We start from the raw sequence: 24785 nt of genomic DNA on the forward strand, positions 1-24785 counted from the left end.
ATTACCCTTAAATGACTATGCCACATTTTTGCCAATTGCGGCCCACATTTATCCTTAGTCATTTGGGTCAAATCTACCATTTTCCACATGGGTCACATTAGGCTCACATTCAGATTACATTTTGCCATAAGTGCCAAATCTTTGCCTTAAATGGCCCATTTATGAATTTGAATCTTTGGCCCCCTTTTGCCATGTACAGGTGGGGCACACCAGGCTCACATTTATTTTGTCTGGGCCGAAGGAAGACCACCAGTTTTACATAACTGAGTGGCCCACATTCATATGCTATCTGGGGTATACATTACTTTCCAAAAAACAATGCACCAAAAGAAATTGTTCTGCTTATTTCATAGCCATTGAAAATTGTTGCTTCTTATTGGCTTCAAGTAATCCAAAGGTTGTTGCAGTGAGTTTTGATCACAGTTCAAAATAAATGTACTTTCGTCAAATATTAGTAATAGCCATAACAACTCAGTGACAGTTGACAGAGTCTTTATTCATCTGTGTGATCTCGAAGACACCAACATGTGCTTCTCAACATGTTAATTCGAGTTAATTGGGATTAACCAAGTCACAAATATGCTCAAATATATTTGCAAAGAGGTAGCTAAAGCCTGTTTTATAGTTGACGCATTCGCTAGTTTGCTTGAGTGCGCACAACAAATGTGACATCATCGCTGTGTTTGTGGAGGGCTGCTTTCGGTGCTTGTGACATGATGTCGGCTGGCGGAGTGAACTAACTTTTTTAAGACATAAGCGAACAGTTTACGTGGCGCCGCGCTTGATTTGAGTTGAATATTAATCATTTTGTCTGAGATTTTGTCTAAAACAACTGTACATACATCTTTATGATCTGTCCATGAGTCCAAGGGATAACTAGATGACCAATAATTATTCATTAATTCATTTTCTTGTCGGCTCAGTCCCTTTATTAATCCGGGGTCGCCACAGCGAAATGAACTGCCAACTTATCCAGCATGTTTTTATGCAGCGGATGCCCTTCCAGCCGCAACCCATCTCTGGGAAACATACACACACACACACACACACACACTCATACACTATGGACAATTTAGCCTACCCAATTCACCTGTACTGCATGTCTTTAAACAGTGGGGGGAAACCAGAGCACCCAGAGGAAACCCAAGCGAACGCAGGGAGAACATGCAAACTCCACACAGAAATACCAACTGAGCCGAGGTTTGAACCAGCAACTCAGCGACCTTCTTGCTGTGAGGCAACAGCACTAGCTACTGTGCCATTGCCAATTGTTACAGTTTTGTTTTTGTTAAAAAGTTTGGAAAAACCTGAGGGATAAGTTTGTTAAAGCCAATACAGGTCATGTCAAAAGTGGAGACCCAAGTACACAATTACATAAATAAAAAATTTATAATACTATATACTGATGCCCTGTTTTTCTAGGCTTTATTGGTGATGACGGTCAGGAATGTTATTTTTATGGACCATTATTGCCTTTTAGCATATAAGTAGAGGACAGAAACTAACCAGACAGGAATGTGTGAATTGTGGAGTTGGCTAAATAAAATAATAAAAAAAGCATCTGTATTTTTTAGTAAGTGTACATTTTTTTGCTTTTATTCTTGGCATAATAAACAATATATTTGTACAGCAACCCTTGTTCTCTTGTCATTAATATTTTATAAACTTTAATAGGTTAAACTGTCCAAGATATGAACAAAAGCAAGTGATGATTTAATTTGAAAAAATCTTGAATGGATTTATAAATCATAAAAATAATAAAAAATAATTAGTTTTAAAAACTTGAATGATATCAATGATATCACGTAGTTCCAGAAACTTCCTACTTCTTTATCCCTCTGATTTTACGGTCAGATGCTTTTGATCACCCCTCTTGTTTTAAAAAATATCACAACGGCGAACGCTTCACTTGTCATTTACTTGCACACTCTCCCACTGCACTCTGCCTGTGACTGATTCAATCAATGACTGACAACCCTGCTTTAACACATCTGTTGATTATTACCTATTTAGACTGGTTACCACACATAACAAGACAGATGTTGTATTTCAAGACATTTTTCAGTTTTTGTCCTTTTTTTTTTGTCTTATTCAAAGCTTTCTGCTTTGTTTGATTTTTGACTTTGAAAGTAATTTGGCATAGTGCAGTCAAGACCTGCTTGGAACTACTTTAGTAACGTCTAAGAACATTAAAACACATTAGAATGTCTATCAGCAAATCTAAAGTCAGCGTTCAACAGCTCTATAGTATAACCATTAAAGAGCCCCTATTTTGCATTATAAAAAAGGTCATATTTTGGTTTTGGGGGTCTCCAACGACAGGCTGATATGCATGCAAGGTCAAAAACACTTTCATTGTCTTATAATATGCATTTATTTTTACCTAATTGTCCCAACGACTCCTATATGATTCGTTCAGAGATTCATTTGATCCAAACCCACCCTTAGCGCAAAGCTAATCTGCGCTGATTGAGCCAATGACCCAGTCTGTTGTGATTGATCGACTGCGTTCAGTGCGAGACAGAGAGAAGCGCCCACCATGCCTTTGAAGTAGCAGAGAGTATGAGATCCCAATGCAAGAATGCATTAAAGCAATGTAAAACACCATCATATTACTCTACTCTTAAATCTCACACCAAGTAATAACAATGACACACATTCAGTATTAATCCACACAGTGGCAAAACATAAACTCTTTTAAAAATTGACCGCAGCACGTGTAACGAACAGCTGATGGTGGCCATAGCAAAGAAAAACAGCAGAGGATTGCAAGTTCAGAAACGCATTTAAATCAGTGAAGGAAGAAGCACGCAACGCAATTTCGACGTGGTTTTGAATGCAGTATGTGAATAGCCACATGAAGTATTAACCTGGGAGATACAGTACAAGCACTGATCTATTAGACAAGTGATTACAAGCCACACGGAACGATTACAAGTTATAACACACAATTAAATACATATTTTGCAAACTACAGAAAACGAGGCAACAATTTTAATAACACGTATATGTTATGATCTGGAGAAACCGATTCATATAAACTGTAACTGTTACTGACAAAATCCCTGTCAAAGTCTGATGAAGTCCCATACATAATAGTCTCTGCTGCTTCTTCCTTTAATAGCAAACGGCCGGCAAATCCCGCGCTACAGCATAGGTTATTGTATCAAAAATCTGAAAAATGACAGGAGCAAACATAGCACTAGGTCGGCTATACTGTGTTGTTGTGAACTTTAACCCTTTATTCCCCACAGCCGAATCTCCATCTGTCAGTGATCGCCATCTTCGTGTCATGATCAGTCCTGTGATCTCCTGTATTTTGCTAGTATCTGAAGGGAAAGGCGCGTTCACGTTTTACCAGACCCGGCATGTCATATCTGTTGATGAATCGCAGTCGATGCATTCAAGCAAAAGATCCGAACCCAACACGATCCGTTTATTCGACTCTGAGTTGACTGTTTCGTTGAAGAATCAATCGTTTTAGACGGTGCACTTTCAAGTTTAAAACTCAACTGTATCATTTCATTTACTTGGAAGGTCATTTTCAAAAACCCATAATAGGAACTTTAATAAAAAAAAAGTAAATTTCATGTCCGCCGATGGAATGCTTTGAATGCAATTGTGTAACATCTTACATCTCATATTGGTTTGGACACAGTATAGGCCCAAAATGACTGTCATTATATATAAAAACATTTAAGGTTTACTTGAGGAATGTGAGATGTTTAAGTATAGGTAAAGCATGCAAAACAACCAGACACCATCATGCTGAACATTATAGCTACAAAAAAAGGTCAATGTGAGATGACAGGTTGTGCGCATGATGTCATCTGTATATGCAGTGGCTTAACATTAACTTTGCAATATATTCCCATAACATAAGGATTTGCTTTCATTCCTTGGCAACCGCTGGCATTACGTCAATGTGACACGGTGCCCTGAATGATACAGATTTAACAATGTGGTCATATTAAATTGTAAGAATGGAATGTTTCTCCATGCATCTGGACATTAGTGGGGTTCTGCCTCCATTAAGACGTAATAAGCTTGCTTTGAACCGAGTCATTGAGTCAGTGTTTCCAACCTCTCAAGTCGGCTTTTACATTTACCATATTGTTCCAGTTTAATCAGATGGTAATTCTGATTATGTTAATGAGCCATGTAATGGCAAGGAGAAAATCAGGGCAAGAGGACTGAAGTGGCTAAATACTGTAGGTAAAGAGGTATTTTGGGCAACATGGTGGCACAGTGGGTAGCACTGTCGCCTCACAGCAAGAAGGTCGCTGGTTCGAGTCCCAACTGAGTCAGTTGACATTTTCTGTGTGGAGTTTGCATGTTCTCCCTGTGTTTCCCCCACAGTCCAAGGACATGTGCTTTAGGTACGCTAAATTGTCCATAGTGTATGTGTGTATGTCCTGGTCTTCCAGATTGGGGGTTGAGTGCTAACAACCCACCTCATAAAAACTAGATGTTACGAAACACCAACATGGTGCGACTAAATATCGACTTCAATAAAAATAGCCCTTGGAGTAAGTAAATTTGTATTTTAGTAAATTCAAACAAACTATAAAGAATTATCATCCGTTAACAAAACATGAACATAGGCCTGTGTAAGAAAAAGGACATTAAGCTAAACTGGAGCTTTTAAATTGTTTATGATAATTTGATTGATGACAAAGTTTTCTTAGTGTATTAAGATACATGATTTTAACTACTCGTGCTCCCCTGGAGAAGCCAAACCACATGTGGAGACCTACACTAATGACAAATGGATCTGTCAGCAGATACATCGAAACACATTACCCAAACGTGCCAAATCACAGTGAGCTGTAAGAGCTGACTGTTCTTGTACAACCTCAACACCTGGCTGAGTGAATGAGCAGACTCTGAGCCTCTGTTTTGCTTTCTCAATTATTCTTCAAATAGCTGGGCTTGTATTTCTGTTATGTTTTAAAACAGACAGGTTGTTTCTGGTGGACCCCAGACTAAAGGTTCATTTATGTTCCAGTTTTTCCAGTACTCTTATGGGAATGACTTCATAATATGCCTGCGAATGCTAACAAATGCAGAACCTCAATCCAAAATCGGCTACACATCGCTTTCCTTCTTGATTTCAACTGCAGTCACTGCTTCTCATGATTATTGAAAATTAATAATATCTAGTTGTTTCAGAACAAATATTTGTCAGAGATTCTCATCCTCAAGGCAGAATCCTATATTAAAACGTTTACAAAATGTTTCTTAAAACAAACAGAAACATTAAGAGTAGGGCTGCACGATTAATGGAAAAAAGATCACAATCTAGATTCGACCCTACACACGATCTTAATTCAGCTTTTTCTACGATTCAGGCAATCATATTTTCAAGGTCAGGAGGGAAGCAAGGCAGTCGCACAAGTCTTCACAAAAACATTGACAACTGCAAATGGCATTAAAAGTTACAGATACTGTATTTATAAGGTATAATTCATCCAAAAAAGTCATTTCTGTCTTCACGTAATACACACATGAGCTGACTGCCAGCTGTTTGTTTACTTCCGAGAACCAGTGTAGCCAGATGTACAGTAGCTGACTGTTTCCAGCCTAAAACCCGTTGAAAACTAAAAATAACCGGCCAACAATCTGTTGGAGATCACAACTGTTGTAAGCCTTTGTATGAGGAGAACGGGGGCTATGGCACCTCTTTGGAAGATCATAACAGGTTTAAAAATGAAGAACAGGGCTGGCAGTCATGCATTTACAAAACCGCCCAATTTTACACTACCCGCCTATGTCATTTTTTACAATCTGGCAACATTGCCGAGAATGTGCACATGCCCGTCTATGATGCCTACTTTAGTGAACACAACCTACATAGTAATGAAGGTAATGAAGTTGTAAATAAAGTTCAGTTTGTTGCACAGAGTGGTTGTTTGAGGGCCGTGCGGGAGATTTGATTTGCATATGTGTTTTTTTCTCACAGTGACGGCAGCCATGAGCCGCACTCGGAAGTGAAAGTGAAACTGTGCGCACATCATTTAAATGATCATATCGCATTTTACAGTTATGATTACGACAATCATTTGATGTGTTTTTTTCTATAATAGCGAACACAAAGTGTTGTAGATGAAAATAAATGTTTACTGTGTCAGTATAACAACCCGAGCCCATATATAATGTTGAATATAATGCAAGAAGGAATCTGATAATGACAAAATTCAAATTTTACCAGTGAAAACAAATGGTCTAATAATGTTGTCAATGACAAATGACAAGCACAAGTCTCAAACATAATAAATCAACTTAATGATTATAAATAGTTGTATTCTGATGTCATTATTTTACTGTGAATTAACACACAGGACATATTGAAAGTCTGTTCAAGTCCACCATAATGACTATAGAAAATTGAGCATTTAAAGCAACAGTAGACCTACAAACAGGCCGAACATTATTATTGTTGTTTTACCATATGTTTGAGAATTAACAATAATAATAGGCTAATCATATTACCCTTTAATTAACATTTACAGAATCGTGAGAAATAATCATGATCTTGATTTTAAGCAAAAAAAATTGTGATTCACATTTTAGCCAGAATCATGCAGCCCTAATTAAGAGTACTAGAGACTGATATTCAAAGTTGACTACAATACAATTTTAAGTTAACATAAAGATTAGGCATGGGGACTCAACTCTAAAAGAGAACAGGAAGTCTGTTTTTTTAAACCCTCTTGAATGAAGCAATTGCATGCTACAGTTATAATGCTTATTCTCGAACATGAGTACCGAAGGCACCCGCTTTGAATGAAGGCTCAACCATTTTCTACTTTTTGCTTTTGAATTTGAGTACTCTATTATAAATAGTGCTGCAAATGAAGTTTGCTTTCAATTTCACTTTTTGCAATTTGGTTTTTAAGATAATCTGCTTGTGATGTCAAGTTTGCTGAGTTTTAAATGAAATATAGCATATGTGTGTGAATTTAGAGCAAATCGACATCTTACATACACATTGCAGGTAAAATTACGATGTTATGTTACTGGTTGCTACTATATGCTCAAAAAAAGGTTTAACCTATGCCTATTTCACAAATAGTCTAAATAAACATATACATTAAAAACACTGCATCATAATGACAAAAGTAGCCATTTATTTATTGACAAAATCTGACAATACATGTGGTCGTGTTTTGTTTTGTTTCTGTTTTTTGGCCCTGGACACACTTAATTTCACCTGTAATATTTCGGCTATTCTTCTTGTTTATTCTGCAAATAACTACAAAACATACATTAAAATACGAATCAAACCAAAACGAAATTTGTTTCAAAAAGAGGATTGTTAAATAAAAATAAAGCCAAGGCTAAGTGTTCAAAAACAGGTTTGACTCACTCCTTTTCTTCCGGCATATGCGGTCCCATTAACACACCCTCATTTAATTACAATGAAAAAATTGCACAAACAAACAGTGATGTTTAAAAGTAATAGGCTATTTAAAAGTACAATAAAAAACACATTTGCTGGAGCGAGAGCAATATGATATGCTTCGAGGCACAGTATATCACACTGCTTTTTTACTTATTATTTTAGGTTTGTTATGAGTTATTTAAGTTAAACACTTTGTGCAGGGGGTTTACTATTTAATTGATCATTAAATCAAATTGACAATCTATCTATTTGATTTATTGATTGGTTGGAGCATCTGTTGTCATTACAAAAATATACAGCGATTAACAACCGCAGACTTGGGGCATGCATGACTGTCAGCTTCACCAGATTACAGAAGATATTTAGGAGTTTTATGATTTTTTAAAATTGTTGTTTGGGCTCAATTGGGGTGTTTTTTATTTGTTAATGAACTGCTACACATCTTTCCATTAAACATTCATTCATTCATTCATTTTCTTTTCGGCTTAGTCCCTTTACTCACAGGGGCCGACACAGCCGAATGAACCCCAACTTATCTAGCATATGCTTTACACAGCGGATGCCCTTCCAGCTGCAACCCATCACTGGGAGACACCCATACACTCTCATTCACACACGTACACTAAGGACAATTTAGCCTACCCAATTCACCTATAGCGCATGTCTTTGGACTTGTGGGAGAAACCAGAGCACCCAGAGGAAACCCACGCGAACACGGGGAGAACATGCAAACTGACCCAGCTGAGGCTCGAACCAGTGACCTTCTTGCTGTGAGGCAATTGTGCTACCCATTGGGCCACCGATTACTACGCCATTTTCTAAATTATATAAACTAGCCAATTAAAATATGCTGTAAAAAGTATAAGCTGATAACTATTTTATTTTGGCCGCAGATGATTTAAACTGCTGATTTTTTCAAACCAAAGGAGAACTGCATGTATAAAGTGCGATATGTTACAGCATATTTAATCCTTGCGCTATTTTAAGTGAATATAAATGGAGTCATTTCCGAAGTTAATTCTACATTAGGAGTTAACAATCAGAGTCGAATCCAAAAATCCCGGAAATGAACACCCCTAATAAAGATACAGCACATAATCACTGGGAAGAACTGGGAATTCTACGTTCATCTGTATTTTATATTGTACATATTGATGCTACTTTAGTAGCTTTTTTTTTCATGATCTCTTAAAAAAGGAGGATATTTTGATACAAAGTTATCTGCCTTTATCATGACAAATATGCATTCATCCACATATAAAAACTCTACACCCTTTTAAATATAGGAATCCATGACCATGGCCTGAAAAAAGTACTGTAGCTTGATTCTCAAGCTCTGCACTGACCTACTTGTGCCCGATTCCCATATATATATCGCACACATAAACAGCCAAAATAAACAAACATGTTTCAGGTTTACTTTTGGCTCCTTACATCTCTCTGTGGATCAATCCATTCCTCACTCAACTCATGACTCATAACTACATTTTCTTTATATATTACGATTAGAAAACAACAACCTGCCTTTCTACAATCCTCCTTATCTAACCACACAGCACACACACACAGAGACGGACAAATTAAATCTCTTTAGAATGTAACATTCACACCCTCGCCAGCTCAGGAAACCCCAAGCCTCGCCATCTCCTGCATAGTTTCTACAACGACCGGATGAGAAGCGCTGTTTTGCTTCCCCCCTCAGAGGAACTCCGTAAAACACAGTGGGACTATTGAACATGAGGAGTAATGAAAAAGAGAAGGGTAATAAAAGAAAAGGAATACAGAAAAAAGCCAGATTCCAGATTATGGTCTGGACTGACCATAACATTATGACTAGCATATTGAAGCAAGAGAACAGCTTTGAAAAGTGCTAGTACCTGTGAAGAAGACCTGGGTGGTTCTGGAGAAGACAAGCTGGTCTGTGATGTTCCACTTTTCTCAAGCGAATCCACTTTCTCATAAGTCCTCTTTTGTCGGCTTCCAAGCCCATCTGTCACCAATGGTGACAGCATCACATCACCGTGGTTGCTCGCCCCGGCCCTACACAGTGATCGGTTGCTTGATGTCACGTCCTCCCTTGATCCACCCCCTCTTGCACCGATTTTTAATGAACTGACAGGCGAGCGTGCAGTACTTCCAGAGGCTTCCGAGCCCATCTCAGTGTCCAGACTGGCCTTGCTTCCATGATGTGCATTGGAACGGTTCACCACTGCCCTCATTTCTGCCATCAGCTTCTCATTCAATGCACTCAATTCCCCACTGCTGCCCACAGATCCGGGCCGACCCGATCCAGTGCCTAGAGCAGCACGACGTCGGTTCTTCCTCCGGAGACTTGGAGATGGCCCGGTGGAATATCCTGAGTCCTGATATGTGACGGCAGCAGGGCCTGGGTACTCCTGGGAGGCGAGGCTGCTTTGACGGCTGTGGCGAGGCTCCAACAGCCTCCATGATTGCTTCTTCTCTAAAGACACTTCTTTCTTGATCTGTGCAGAGACTGGAGACTGAGGTTGAATTTGAGGGCTGGTTGAACTTGAAGTACCCTCAATTGCATTAGATATCTGGGGCTGGTGCTTGGATGCTGTTGCATCCACATTTACCATATGTTTGATGCACTCCCGACCAGCCGGACTGTACTCACTAGCTGAGGAGCTGCAGATGTGTTTGTTATGAGGGAACTGAAGTAGTTTAGGAGGCTGGGTTCCCCTTGGTAGGCTGGTGGAGTAGGGACCTCGATGTAAGTGGTGTGCCCCTTCTACTTCCATTTCCACTGGAGGTTCATCATAAATGGGGGCATCCAGTGCTGGAGGTTCATCATAGATGGGTGCTGAGGGTGTAGCCCCATACTGAGGGGAAGAGGGGCGAGGTGTACCTGCACCAGAGCGCTGGTGGCCAGAGGAAGAGATAGAAGAGGGTAAAACCAGACAGAAGTTGGCATCCCCCTTTTTAAGGTGGTAACCTTGCTTGGAGTCTCCTGGAGCTGCCATTTTAGTGAGTTGTCCCGTGTAACCTGGTTTGAATGAAGTGCCGTTGTTGGTGGGGTTGAGGTGAAGTAGGTGGAGGGCAGAAGCTGGACCCAGAGACTGATTTCTTCCAAAGCTGTTAACTTTCACCAACATGGCAGCCTTGGACCCAGGAGCAGGCTGCCATCTTTGAGCAGCATCCCTGAAACACACAGAAGGAGGATACTGTCAACACTTTCTCTATTGTTCACATAGGCAGCTGCTTTATTTGCTTTAGTCAAACTGAAATATAACCTTGTTTGTGGTTAATTTGGGATGCTCTACTGTAGTTTTACGGATGAGACTAGCTAATTTGAGTCTACAACAAACCAAGACCATAGGAATAATGGACTTGAGTTGAAGTTTTCAACTTCAATTCTCTACATATCATTTCTATCTCAACTCTAGTCTTCAAGATCCAATGTCCTGCAATCAAAATCACCTACTTGTTGCTTTCTAGCAATCCTAAAGACATTAATTAGCTTGTTGAGATGTATTTAATTAAGCTAAACCCTGCAAACACTGGCATGCTGAGTATTCAGTCCTGGAAAGCCAACGTCCTGCAGAGTTTAACTTTAACTAGCACACTTGCATAAAAGATTCTATCAAGTCAGTCTAAAAACCTTTATTAGCTGATTTAGGTTTGTTTATTGAGAGTGGGGGCTTTGTAAGGTAGTGGTCTACAAGAATTAGGCTTGGACACTCCTCTTAGAAAAAAAAGTCACATAGAGACATTTGTTAAAGTCGTGTCATTTAAATTGAACCATACAACCAAACCACATTTCAACATGCATAAAAAAAAGACAATTTTATGATTCATTTAATTTATAACGTTATCATATTACTAACATTCCAGCAGTGGAGCAAAATATCAGCAATATCCTGTGGGTATTTGAGAGCTAAACATGAGCCTCACTGTAAATCTATCCATATCTAACAGAGAGGAATGCACTCTTGCATGCCAAAGCTGGTAGTGCTTTTCTTATTTTCTTTCTCAGATTAGCTCAAACATGCAATTAAAAACAAAGACGATTACATAATGCATTTTGCCTTCAGTAAAAAAAAGAGCAGTATTAATATTTATTAGTTTAAGGAAATTGTTTTCGTACAAAAGAGCTGCTTGCAACTTTTTCGATCAAAGCACAAACAATGCACAGGCATACACGAAAACACACACTCACTATCCAGGCCACTGCAGTGGAGTGTGTTTGAGAAACACAACAGGAAAGGTTGAACAGACAGTGTGTTCTAGCAAAGTGGGAAAACAGGAATCCACAATGGACTGCTATGGTGACGCTTTCAAAATGTTACAGCATCATAGAGGACGACACGGTGGGACAGTGGTTAGCACAGTCACCTCACAGCAAGAAGGTCGCTGGTTCGCAGTTGGCATTTCTGCATGGAGTTTGCATATTCTCCCTGTGTTTGTGTGGGTTTTCTCCTGGTGCTCCGGTTTCCCCCACAAGACCAAAGACATGCGCTATAGGTGAATTGGGTAAGCTTAATTGTCCGTAGTGTATGTGTGTATATCCTGGTCCTCCAGGTTGTGGGTTGAGCAGTGGGCTAACATCGCACCTCATAAAATCTAGATGTTACAAAACATTAACATGGTACGGCTAAATATCTACTTCGATATTAACGGCCTTATGAGTAAATAGGTAAGTTAGTATGTAACATTCATAAAATAATGAAACAATATTATTAAAACCTCTACAGCAATTACCTTCCCTTATCTCTTACCTGCACTAGCTGAAAAACTGTTATGCAAATTATAATGCATTATGCGTGATGTAAACATGCAAACAATTAGTTCCATGTATACAATTGTTAAACACATAAACCCCTCATGTACCATCACACATGCATAAATGAATGTTAAATGTACATAAAATGCAATGAAACCCTCAACATTTTGCAGCACCCCATTGAACCCCACTGTGGACTTCTGCAAACAACATGTGCCTGTATGCACACACACAATCACCACATTATGCAACTATTATTAACATCCCCCATGAAGCACACAAGAACGTCAACAACTTTAGCTGATCTTTGGGCATAGGCTGATCTACAGTGTAAACCACCTTCAGACCTTAGACCGCTAATCCAGATTATTGTGATAGACTGTGTACACACTAATCTGAACAAAGCCAGACCAGTTTCTTTCCCACAGCAAACCCGGACAAAATGAAATGCCGTCAACATAGGAGTGCATAATTTCAATCACATCTTAGTGACCAATCTGACACATGTATAGACAGCTCAATTACTAACGGATCACTTAAAGAACTACTATCCTTTTTATTTAAGCACTACTTAGATGCCCTGACTTGTCGACAACATCACCTATGGTCAATTATATTCTCGACACATGAGACTGTGTCAGTCAAGATACACCTGTTGCACATGACCAACTAAACACACCTAAGACAGTGATGCATAGCATGTGTCGAAGCATGCGGTTGGCAGAGATACTCACCCCCTGGCATACCCAAAGAAGGCACTGAGATCTGCAAATCTGGAATTGTAGAGCGAGAATCAACCTCAGCTAGAAACGCAGAAGAGTCAAATCGAGGAAAAGAAACAAGTGACTGTCGCTCGAAATGTCTATTCTTAGCTAATCAAGCTCTTTCCGTAATCCTGCAGGTTATCAACTTCAGCTCAAATTCTTACCGTCACCCTGCGATCTTTTAATTACAGACTGGTACAGAGAGGCAGAGCAAGAGAGCGAGGGAGGAAAGGAGAAAGGGAGGGTGAGAAGGACAAGGAGAGAGAGAGGGAGGGAGGAAAAAGGCGGCTACTTTTGGCCCTCCTCTGGGTTACAGTAGCAGGAATGCAAGTCTTGCCATCGTAACACACACACACTTGCACACATAAGCTTGGAATGCCACTCCCCTGGACCATTCTTCGGCCACTCGACTTGATCAGATCAGACTCTCTGTGTGTTAAACAATACAGTTCAACTCCCCGTGAGGTCTGTATTAACTAAAGAAGCACTTCACTGCTCTCCATTCCTCAAGTTCGTGTCCTCGTTTATAAAAACATAGTCTTTGTTTCATTGAAGTGGCTGTCTCTCTGTTGATCGGTATCTTTTTAGGAAGTGCAAACTTCTCTTTCTGTTTCTTTGCCTGCTGTGGCTTTTCCCACCAATTGTGTCTATGCTCTCACGGCCAAATGTCAGCAATCTGTTTGCCGTGTCGAATAAATACCATGTCAAAGTTCTGTAAATAATCTCGACACCAAATACAGAACACATCATTCTTCTCTGTCTCAGTTGAGAAAGATTGCTGGAATACATATTAGGATAATGTGGGATTGTAAAGCCTAAAAATGTATTATTTTGTTCTTGAAACTAAAGGACTTCATATTTTCTCGAGTTCAGCTGCATGATTTTCAAAGTTGTTTTCACACTGGATGACTATTTGGGGTAGCATTCAGTTGCGGTTGTGTTCGCTTTAGCGATTGTCAATAAGGATATCCCGATCAGGTTTTTTTTTGCCTTTGAGTCTGAGTCATTTGATTTTGAGTATCTACCGATACCAAAACCTGATCCGATACTTCTATAATACATAAAAAGAATAAAGAAGATTAAAGAAACAGATCCAGGATGTTCCTTATTTTGATTTATTTCACCTAATTTTAACATTTAACTTCTCTGTTAATAAACAGAGTGCTTCTGTGAGCTTGAACAATCAAGTAATAAATTCTTTACTTGTAGACTTTAGTGCAATAGTGTACTTTAAAAACAAATAGCACCTCAACTTAAAATACCCGGCAGGCAATCCCAAGTTTACATATCTCACAAGTTGCTATGGAAATGTTGTTGCCTGCAACTTTATAATACCTCCAGACCACAGGCATACTCGCGCTTTTTGCTTCAAGCTGCTTCTGTGTTCAACTTTGCCAGCATTTTACCAATAGCATCTCTGCAACAAAGGATATCTCTGTGACATTCACTGGATAACTAAGGATGTGGTAAAAAAAAAAAATAGAATATATATATATATATATATATATATATATATATATATATATATATATATATATATATATATATATATATATATAAAATATACATCTATATTTGAGTCCTGATCAGGAGGTAACATTCGATTCCGATCAAATCTGGCCACGATTTCCAATTGTCAACAGGAGCTTTCCATACTATAATGAACTGTCTGGTCCACAAACTATGTTTTACAACCAAACACACCAGAGTACTGGTAAGGAAATAATGTAAGATTACACACAAGTTCTTGCTTGAGACTGGATATGGTATCCAGTTGTAGTACAGCTCAGATGGACCATCAAAAAGACATGGATGCTCCAGCCAAAGTCTCAACAAACTTTCCTACATTTTTTGGGTTTAAATGAACCATGAAGGAGCCTTTCTCAGAAACAAATTCATGTTCCTTGATATTGGTCTACAGCTTCTGCCAAAACACCTGTATCTTTCTCTTTCATTGGCTTTAGGTCATCACTAATGTGTTTTTTAACTCCAAGAACACTAAGTATTTTATGGGCATTAGCAACATGTTGGCGATTCTCTAAAAGTGTCTTCTGCTTAATTGCCACTCATTTGCTTCTGAGTTTGGAAACTTGTTGATTTCACAAAACCCCTCGTCATGTGAAAATCTGGGTTAAAAGTGTACATTGTAACCTCAGAGTTATTCAAATTAATTTCCCTGTACTAATGGGATGCTTCGATCAGGTGTATTTGTTCTCAGGGCTCTCCTAGTTTTCGTCATGCAGTTGTGACTAATCACTACTGAATACACTAGCTCATTTATCTTCAGATGGGGGGAAAAGCGCCTGTGATGCCCAGGTGTTGAGGTTCCCACACACACTCATTCACAAACACACAAGTCCCTCCACAAAAGACCCCAAACCTCTTGGCGAGTGCAGGCCACGCTTTTTGTGTTATTTGCACTGAACACAAAGAGATGCTGAGAGAGACTGGACAGGGGGTCTGAGAGCAGAACGGGGGTGTCCTGAGGGAGTGCATGCTGGATAAGTTCAAAGGGCGTTTCTTCTACAGCATAAACAGGAAATACCAGTGCAGCGTTCACACTGAGAGTAACAGAGAGAAAAATACAAGCTACAGGAATCAGTGCAAACAGGGAGATCTTACAAATACATATGATATGCTCAGTCATAGGTCAGTCCTTAAGAACCAAAACTACAATGATGAACTACATCAGGAGTCCTCAATCATGGTCCTCATGACCTCCCGCTATGCATATTTTGTATGTTTATCTTACCGCGTTATATATTTGTTCCAGCCAACTGTAAGTGTCCTGCAAAGTGGACATCACAGGATATTCTGCCATGATTCAAGTTCGAAAGTGTGTTGAATTCAAAGGATAACATGTGCAAGATGTGACTTCTATGCAAATCCAATGAAAGAGAGCAGTGAACACTATGAAGGGAACATGTCTATCTGAGATTTTCCTTAAAGCACTCTTCTAACAAACTGATTTAAGAGACATGATTGTGAGGACTAGGATAGAGAAACGCTGGCTACATGATTATACGTGCACCGGTGCACTACAGAGATAGAGAAAACAAATAAAGGAACTGCTATTTCCATCTTTGACTGTCTGGAATAAACCTGACCACTCAGAATCAAGCTCACCTGTAATTGCAAGGATGACTAATATAACTAAACATCTACTTTCCTTAATCTCAATTGCTAAGCTGGTGCAGTACCTACTTTAAATATATGAGACTCTTCACTACTTTCCTTGGCCACTTGATCAGAGGCTTCATGCTAGCAGCAGGGTGGAGCCCTTTTGATGTTCAAACTGCCAACATTTTGGTCCATATTTACATACTGACAGCTTTACACATTTGCAATACATTTATTAGCTACATATCCATGATTCCCTGTCTAGCACATGCCAGAGGTGCTTTATTGGATTAAGATCTGGGTACTGTGAGGCTATTTGAGTTTATGGAACTCCCTGTCAGGTTCATGGAACCAGTTTTAATGGTTCAAGATTTGTGACACAGTGATTAATCCTGCTGAAAGTAGTCATTACAAGATGGGCTCACATTCATGGAGTGTACATGTTCAGCAAAAATACTTAGGAGACTATTGTATTTTAATAATGCCCATTTTAGCATCCAAAATCCATGGTATTACATCAACCTGGAGTGCGTTTTCCAAACAACGACATAACTCGTGGCTGAACTATCATAGTATGATGCATCATTTGGGAAAATAACAATGTAGTGTTATTTCAAGTTTAAATGTTGGAACATTCAAAACGAATAGAGCATAGGGTGGATAACAGGGAATAGAACACTACCAGGAACTATGATTTTAACTACAGCTCTGAAGGCCTGTGCACACCAGGACGCTTTTTGCTCGGGTTTAACGACTCGTGACTAAATAAAGGGCGCCAATGTGATTGTGCACACCAACGTGCAAAACGCCAGGCGCAAAAGCGGCATTTAAAAAAAAAACCTCATGCTCGTTTTTTTTGTTTTGGCACGCCACGTCAAAACCTTCTCTTCCAATCAGATTGCCACTTTTGTTTCCGTGCACTGAGCTGCTGAAGTTACAGTGAACAGCACTCAAGTGCAAAACTGTCAATGCGAGTGCACATTGAAGAAAATGCCCACAGGCGATATGAACGTGGAGCTGCTTATTGCTCTGGTGAACAATCATCATTTCTTCATCGCTAAAGCTGGAGCTGTTACTTGAACCATCCATGCTTGTTTGAGTCACCAATAACTTTAACAACAAGCGTGTGAACTTCCTCTTTAAAGCTTAAAGTTGTGTAGCGCCATCTAACCTCAAGGAGGGATTTTGCATACTCTTCTGCTTGACGCCAGTCAAAATCGCTTGGGTTTGAATCCGAAAAAACATCTCGTAAAATGCTGACGATTAATGGTGTGTACGAGCCTTAAGGATGTAGTTTGCAACGCAGGTTGCTAATGTTGGTTGTAAAGATGGATTTGGAAAATGCCAAATCAACAAACTACGTTTGTAATGATGAAACTTGCAACCTTAGTTGGTTAACCTAGTCTGTCTAAGAAGATGAACTGCTGGAGATCACAAATGGCAGCGGCTTTTTAGGAGTTTGCTCATATTCGTTATTTCTAATGGAGGTGCACATGCAAGTGGCGTCACATGCTCGCACCTACCAGACGCACTCAGAATGAATGCCACGAGAAGCGCACCGCGAGTCACGTGACAAGAAGACGGTTCGTCTTGTAAGGAATATACACAATTCGGTAGATTGACTATCTTAGACAAACAATGTAGTGCTTTGTAATTTTGTCCATAAATAAAACTGGTATTAGAGTGACAGTTTTTCATCATCTGAAAAAAAAGATTAATGGTCGCCTAGCAACCTAACACCCCCGCCCCCCGGGAAAATTGTCAAGTGTTCACTGGTCTGTGGTGATAAAAAGGTTGGAAACCACTGATTTACACCAAATGGTGACCCTACAATCCAAATATAACAGAGGAAATTGAGAGCCTGAGTGAATTTCAACCTCAGTTTTCTGTTCTTACAAAACTACTGCTCTACAGATTTTTTTTAAAATCAATATAAACCATAGAGATTGTTGTGTTTGAAAAACACAGTTTCTGAAAAACTCAGACCAATAACCATGCTAGAGCTGAAGATCTTTGCCCGAACCCGACGGGATCCGGTGGGACCCGACGGGTTCAGGTGGGTTCACGTTTGATTTCTATCATTTTAGACAGGGTCTAGTCAGGCCGGGCTTGGCTTGCGCAGATGGTAAATGAATAGTCATTCTGAGCCCAGGACTGCGCTAAAGCCGTTTACAGTGGATTCAATGTTGGAAGTGGCGAAACAAATCTTTCACATCCTTAATCTTAATTTCGTTATTGCCAAATACCCGTCATGATTTAGAATACGAACAAATTATGTTAAACGGTATGTACGGTATGTACGGTAAACAGGTTCAGGCTTTTAAAAAGCTGTGAATCAAAATGTACCTGTCGGGCTCGGGCCGAATTCTGTAGGGTTCGGGCCCCATCGAGCCTAATTTTTATGGCCCGGTTATAGCTCTAAACCATGCTCTCTTCTATGTCACTTAAAATCACATTTCTTCCATATTTTGATGCATTGTTTGAACTTCAGTGGATTGACGTTATCAAGTCTACATGTCTAAATCTACTGAAGAAAGTTTTATGTATGTTTGTATGCAATTTATCCAAAATGTAGTCAGAATACAGGGTTTCTAATGTCAATTGTTTGAATGTCAATAAGAAAGATGTTTGTGTTCATGATGTATTTACAGTTTTTACCATCAAGGGCTAACTGGAGAGCTTTAACCAACTAATTCTTGAATGCTTCATGTTAAAGCACTACTGCACAAATACATTTGAGATTTTACTATGCTTCGAAGCGTTGGTCATTCATAACAGATCAAATGAAGCCACTGGACAACTCATGGTTAAAAACAAAACTATGTTGTGTTTCATACCCTCCTAAAAATGAACAACCAAAGTTTTTTTAGTAGAATTTCAGTCTTTATAGAGAGCATTGTTTTTATGATGAAATGCTTGGTTTCATTGGTTTTATTAAAGAACAGTTTTAATATGTGTCGAGTCAACCGAGAGTGAGTGATATTAGAGTTTAACCTCTCAGTGGAGCTCTGAGCGAATGAACAAGCACACACAGATCAGTCAGAGGGTGGGTGTGAGGGGCAAGACAGTCACATGTGCCTTTGTTCTTCAAACTACATCTCTCCCTCCTTCCTTCTCTCTTGCTGTAACCCTGTTTTCTCTTATAAAAAAATTCAGTGTATTTTATTGGGTTTCAACATCTCCCCCTCACAAGTGCATTGAAACCACTGGTTCACACATACAATTATTACTTTCACCCATGGATATACAACAACAGAGTCCATCCAAGTTCATGTTGTCTGACTGTCTGAGTAAGATAGGTGGAGGAAGAATACGCAAACTAATACTAGAATCAACTCAAAAATACTAGAATTCACAATTTACACCATTAAGTGATTGAATGTTCCAGCAAACCAAAATGTATACTGACTTTGCTTGTCTGTGCACTGCCTTCGTTCTCAGCAGATGTAGCTGGATCCAAAAGCTTCCAAACCAAGCTATGGAAGGGGCCTCTGCCAAAGAAATCCTGTTTCATGATACTCTTGTCAAATAATACTCATCAATAAATGTTATTTAGTATCATAATTATCTCCCTGGTCTTTCTGATAGAATTGCTAGAATGCAATGTTCTTGGATACAAATTGATGTCATAGTTCCTCCACTCTATATTTGACAACCAAAACAAGAATGGTGGACTCCAGCACCATATGTGCTCTGGTGCAAAGTATTTATTTACAAAATGAAATGCCATCTACAGGCCTGGCATGCAAAATACAGCATAATTAATCATTTTTGTTAATAGCGATCATTTTGAATCATCGATGAAACACTTTAGACTTTTCAAAAATGCAAAGAACAACTTTTAAATGCATCACCGTTATGTAAACTTACCTACAGTTTTCCCGTTAGACTGTATCAAACTATTGTATAACTAGCTATATTCAAGAAGCACAGATAAAAGAGCAGAAAGACAGACAGATGCAGCTGTGTTGTGGTGAAATCAGTGTAGGTGTCATTGTGTTACTGCATTTCAGAGCTAACGGAGCACACAGCATCACACACACCCACCCAAACACACAGTTCCCAAACAAGCTGCACACAAACTCTTACCGCAGATCTATTTGGGAAGGCGAACAAGAATGAGCGAGACACCAATACAGAGAGAGAGAGAGAGAGAGAGAGAGAGAGAGAGTATGGGGGTGGGTTGTCCTAAAGGGATTTGTCATGGGAAAGTCAAGCATGGAATCTGAAGAGACTTCAGCATTCACTGTTATGGGTATGTTGTGAACACAAAGTCATAAAACTATGCATGTGCTTGTTTTTGGAAGTGTGTAAACGCACGTTTTTGTGAGGACCAAAACACTGAATCAGGGCAGCCTTTAAACATGAGAATGACAGAGCGTGTGTGTGGCCGAACACGAGGCGATATCACTCTCTTTTCTTCAGCTCGCTTCATAAGGTCAAAGCTTTTGACCCCTGACCTCAAGGTAGACCTTATTGACCTGATGTGGAGAACATGAGCTCAAAATACTTCAGATCCCATATGGCAGCACTCACACACCCTTATCCGTCCCAGAGCGTTCACTACATTTGACAAACGTGCGCCATAACAGTCGCGGATCAACACGTGTCTGTGGGAGAATCAGTTTAGCGGAGGCGGTGTTTAGTTTCACATACAGAGCTCTCTGTCATCTGTGTTGCTGCCTCAACAACATATGAAAGGAAAAATATGGTTGGAGCCGGCAAATTTGAAGGAAGGGAAAAACAAAGTTGAGATCCATTTGAAACGTGAGCTAACTCAATTTAGTCATGGAGAGTCAAATTGGGTTAGCAGTCAGGGTGTTTTAATTAGCGTGTTAGGAACAGTGACAGAGCGAAACGAGGAGAAGACTTTTTCTCGACTGTGAGATTGATGAAACATTTCAGAAACAAAAACAAGCTGGCTATTGTAAGGCTTTCGGTTCTTTGTTTACAGAAAACAGTGTGCTTAATAGCTGCAATTTTTAGCATAGCACGAACTGACACAGAAACTTTACTGACAGAGGTGGTTGTCAAATATAAATGCCTTTATTGTACTCCTAGTGTCTAGTAATTTGTTCTTTTCGCAATTACAGTTATTATATTGCACATATAGTGGGGGAAATAAGTATTTTACTTACTTTCTTCTCAGAAAACCTATTTCTAAAGGTGCTGTTGACTTGAAATTTTCACCTGATATTGGTAACAACCAAAGAAATTCACATATGCAAAGAAAACAAAACTAATTAGTTCATAAATTAAGTTATGCATAATAAAATGAAATGCAGGGAAAAAGTTTTGAACACATGAAGAAAGGGAGGTGTAGAAAGGCAGTGAAAGCCCAGACTGCAGCTGAAGTCTCTCAGTAGTTCTTCAGCAACCCTCTGTCCTAATCAGTTAAATTAACCAATCCTTCATCAAGTGTAATTAATATCAGCTCCTTCAGTCTTCAGTCTTCATTTAACAGCAGGAGAAAGATGAAACCAGAGTGATCATTTCAGCAAGACAATGATCCAAAACACAGCCAAGGAAACTCAAATGCTTTCAGAGAAAGAAAATCAAGCTGTGAAATGGCTCACCTGACTTGAATCCAATAGTAAATCCAAAATGGAGATCAGATTTGATAGACGAGACCCACAGAACCATCAAGATTTTTACACTCTTTTGAAGTCTGTGAAAGACTCACACCTGAGCAATGCATGTGACTTTATTCTCCACATGAGAGGCATCTTTAAACCGCCATCACCAAAAAAGCCCTTTATATAAAGCATTAAATATGTTTCAGTAGCTCAGTGCTTTCTCTGTTTGTCATAACATTGGTATTACAAAAAAGAAAATTCTGATTTAAAATTTTTTATTTTTTTATGCTTGTATTGTTTGGGTTTTTACCAAAATCTGGTTCAATTTCATGTCAACAGCTCCTTTAGTATATATATATCCCAGAGAGAGAGGGGAAAAAAAACATGCCATGTTGAATACTTTTTTTCCTCTGCTGTATTAAAGGGCACCTATGATGAAAATCATCTTTTGTAAGCTGTTTGGACAGAACTGTGTGTAGGTATAGTGTGTCCACAATCATATTGGGGTGATATAAACACAATAAGTCTTTTTTTTTTATTTCCTGAAGTTAAAATAGGCTCTAAATTCCTTTAATTTTGAGGCCCAACACAATGTGACGTAGGAGTGCGGTTTCCCTGCCTAACAAATTGATTGAGAGCTGTGTATTAACGTAGCAATAGTAATGTAGTAGTCATTCTCCTTAGTAATGCGTATAATCATCTTAACAAGACAGGACGTGCGCAAAGCAACTGGCTTTAAAAGATCTGTTGAGCTCTCTGTGATCATCAATCCCCATAAAATGGGATCAAGAACGAGTTTTACAAGTTTAAAATGTTTTTGAAACAGTGCATGTTTGTAATAAAGTAAAGACTGTAAAATCGCAACATGATTCATCACCACAGCTGCATAACAGATATCCATACAGCAGTGGATGTTAAAGTGTATCCTGTTTCATTTGCCATGCAAAAACAGTGCAAAGTTAAATGCGCACGCTGTGTGTGTGTGTCTGTGTGTGTGCATGAACTTTGTAACAACAATGTGTGTGACTCATCATTGCAGAAAGGCTTGAATTAACTCCACATCAAATAATCATAGACCCTTTTCACAATTCCTTCTCGTCAGTGGAAGGTGTCATTGTTGGGTAAACTTTCAGCGCAGTGAATGGGAAAATACAACAATTTTTTTTACAACCCTATTTGTAATAATAAAAGAAAAACTTGATGGTATTATCGAGACTTTATAACGGTAGCCAGAGGTGAGAATAACATCAAATTCACTCTCAGCCTCATAGACGCTGCATTACAAACACCTTGCATTTGCGGCAGTTCGTTTTTTTTTTTTTTTTTGTAATTTGACACAAAGATGATATAATTCATAGATAAGTACATAAATGTTTATACGTTTTTAAAAAAAATCTAAATATTTAAGATTATGACGACTATTACACGTGTCATAACAGTTTTGTGAAAAGAGGCCATTGGGAAATTTCTTACAGTAGTATTTCGCACAAACATTACGTGAGAGCTGCTGCCTTCATGCCTGTCACTGTGCTGTTTATCTGACGCAGCCGAAGTGGAGATTAAGACACACTCTGATAGGCATGGTGGGCAGGCAGCAGGCACGTGCACACATAGGGCTCAACCTGTGCAGTGCACATTCCCTTTTTAGTCTTGGATAGAAAGTGCCCTTCCAAAATGATCAAAAGTGCCCCCGCGACGCGGCACACCCTCGGTCCCGCTCTTCAGTAGGCGCGCGACAACACCGGTCTGAATACGCGCGCGACAACAAAGCTGATCAGAACGCGCACGACAACACTGCTCTTCAGTACGCGCGCAACAACCCTCCACCCCCCCGCTCTTCAAAAAATTTATCCTGCACATGCCCTTCGGACGGTCTCGGCGCGGGCCTGGTGGGCAGAACTAGCAATAAAGGCACAGGCCACGAAAAAAGCTACAAGATGCTCAGAGCAGAAAAGTCTCTATTCTGAAAGGTATAAGAAATAATCTGATGGCTGTTTTGAGCTGAAACTTTACAGACACATTCAGGAGACACAAAAGACTTGTCTTAAATCTTGAAAAAGGGGTAAAATAGGTGTCCTTTAAGGTTCTGTAATAGCCAATAGTCTCTTATTTGCTTCACAAACCGGCAAATCAGGTAGAGGTCATAGTTTGATTGACTGTTAGCTACTACCCTGCTGTTACTGCATCTATATATTTCTCTGTCCACATCAGTGGCGTTTTTAATAACTTCAATTAAAACCTAAAATACACCAAGTCAGCGAGTATACTCTACTCACTATATATAGTGTTAGTGTTTACTTATTGAGGAGCCAAATGTACAGTATCAAACATGCCATCAAACATGTCAGAGTGAAGTGTGTAGTTTAATTTATTTGTTAAATGTTAAAATACCGTCTCATATTCCATTAACATGCTAAGACTTAGGCTGGGGGACTGATTCTTCCAAACTAAACACTGTCCTGCTATCAAAACATTGCTCTGTTTGTTTAACCAGAGAGACACAGCATCTATTTGATTTATCGAAATGATAACAATCTAACACAACTCGATGACCTCCAGAAGTAAAGTTGCTGTCAGTATAAACTAGGCTCATGCAACACAACAATAATAATATAAATTCAGGGACAGCAAATACATGGCGGTAAGTGCGTCAGTGTGAGAGTGACACAGCAGTGCTTTCCTGATAATGGCCTACTTTCTGAATGAGGCCATGAGTGATGTGACACAGGACAAACAGATTAGAGCGTAAATGTGTTCAAAGTCTGGCACAACCCATCGTCAATTAGATCTGCATCCTTGTGCTCATGACACCAAAAAAGAAATATTTTTCTAGGGTTATAAAGTTGAATGTTTCCTAAGATAAGTTTTTTTTAACACATTTATAAACATAACAATTTTAATAACTAAATAATTACCAATTTTGTTAGTCTTTGCCTTAAAGAGAGTACATATTTTACAAACTATTATGCAGAATACTATTATTTTGCTTATTTAAACTAGGTAATTAGTTTTTTAGGCAAGTTAGGTTAAATAAGCAAGTTATTAAAGAACAGTTTGTTCTTTAGCCAATCGAGAAAAACTTTAAAGGTGCTAAAAACAGTGATGCTATAAAACAAACAAACAACCAAACTATCAAATAATAATTCAAATATGTTGATAATTTAAAGAAAAAAGAA

At 39.1% G+C, this 24785-nt stretch overlaps 1 protein-coding gene across 6 annotated transcripts in view; it reads right to left on the bottom strand.

The window, feature by feature from the left end:
- The window catches only part of arhgap46b (Rho GTPase activating protein 46b), a 158746-nt gene that overhangs the window by 38098 nt on the left and 95863 nt on the right, over window positions 1–24785 (bottom strand). For 4 of the 6 annotated variants that reach the window (XM_087306683.1, XM_087306685.1, XM_087306684.2 and 1 more), the window contains one exon: window positions 9283–10567. In XM_087306683.1, the coding sequence (XP_087162809.1) occupies window positions 9283–10567 (1285 nt within the window). Of the gene's footprint in view, window positions 1–2084; window positions 4259–8205; window positions 10568–12883; window positions 13111–24785 lie in introns of those variants that run through there. The other 2 variants (XM_087306686.1, XM_087306688.2) reach the window with 2 other exon arrangements.

Source organism: Danio rerio, chromosome 23, assembly GCF_052040795.2.
Source record: "Danio rerio strain M-AB ecotype USA chromosome 23, GRCz13ab, whole genome shotgun sequence".
Taxonomy (NCBI): domain Eukaryota; kingdom Metazoa; phylum Chordata; class Actinopteri; order Cypriniformes; family Danionidae; genus Danio; species Danio rerio.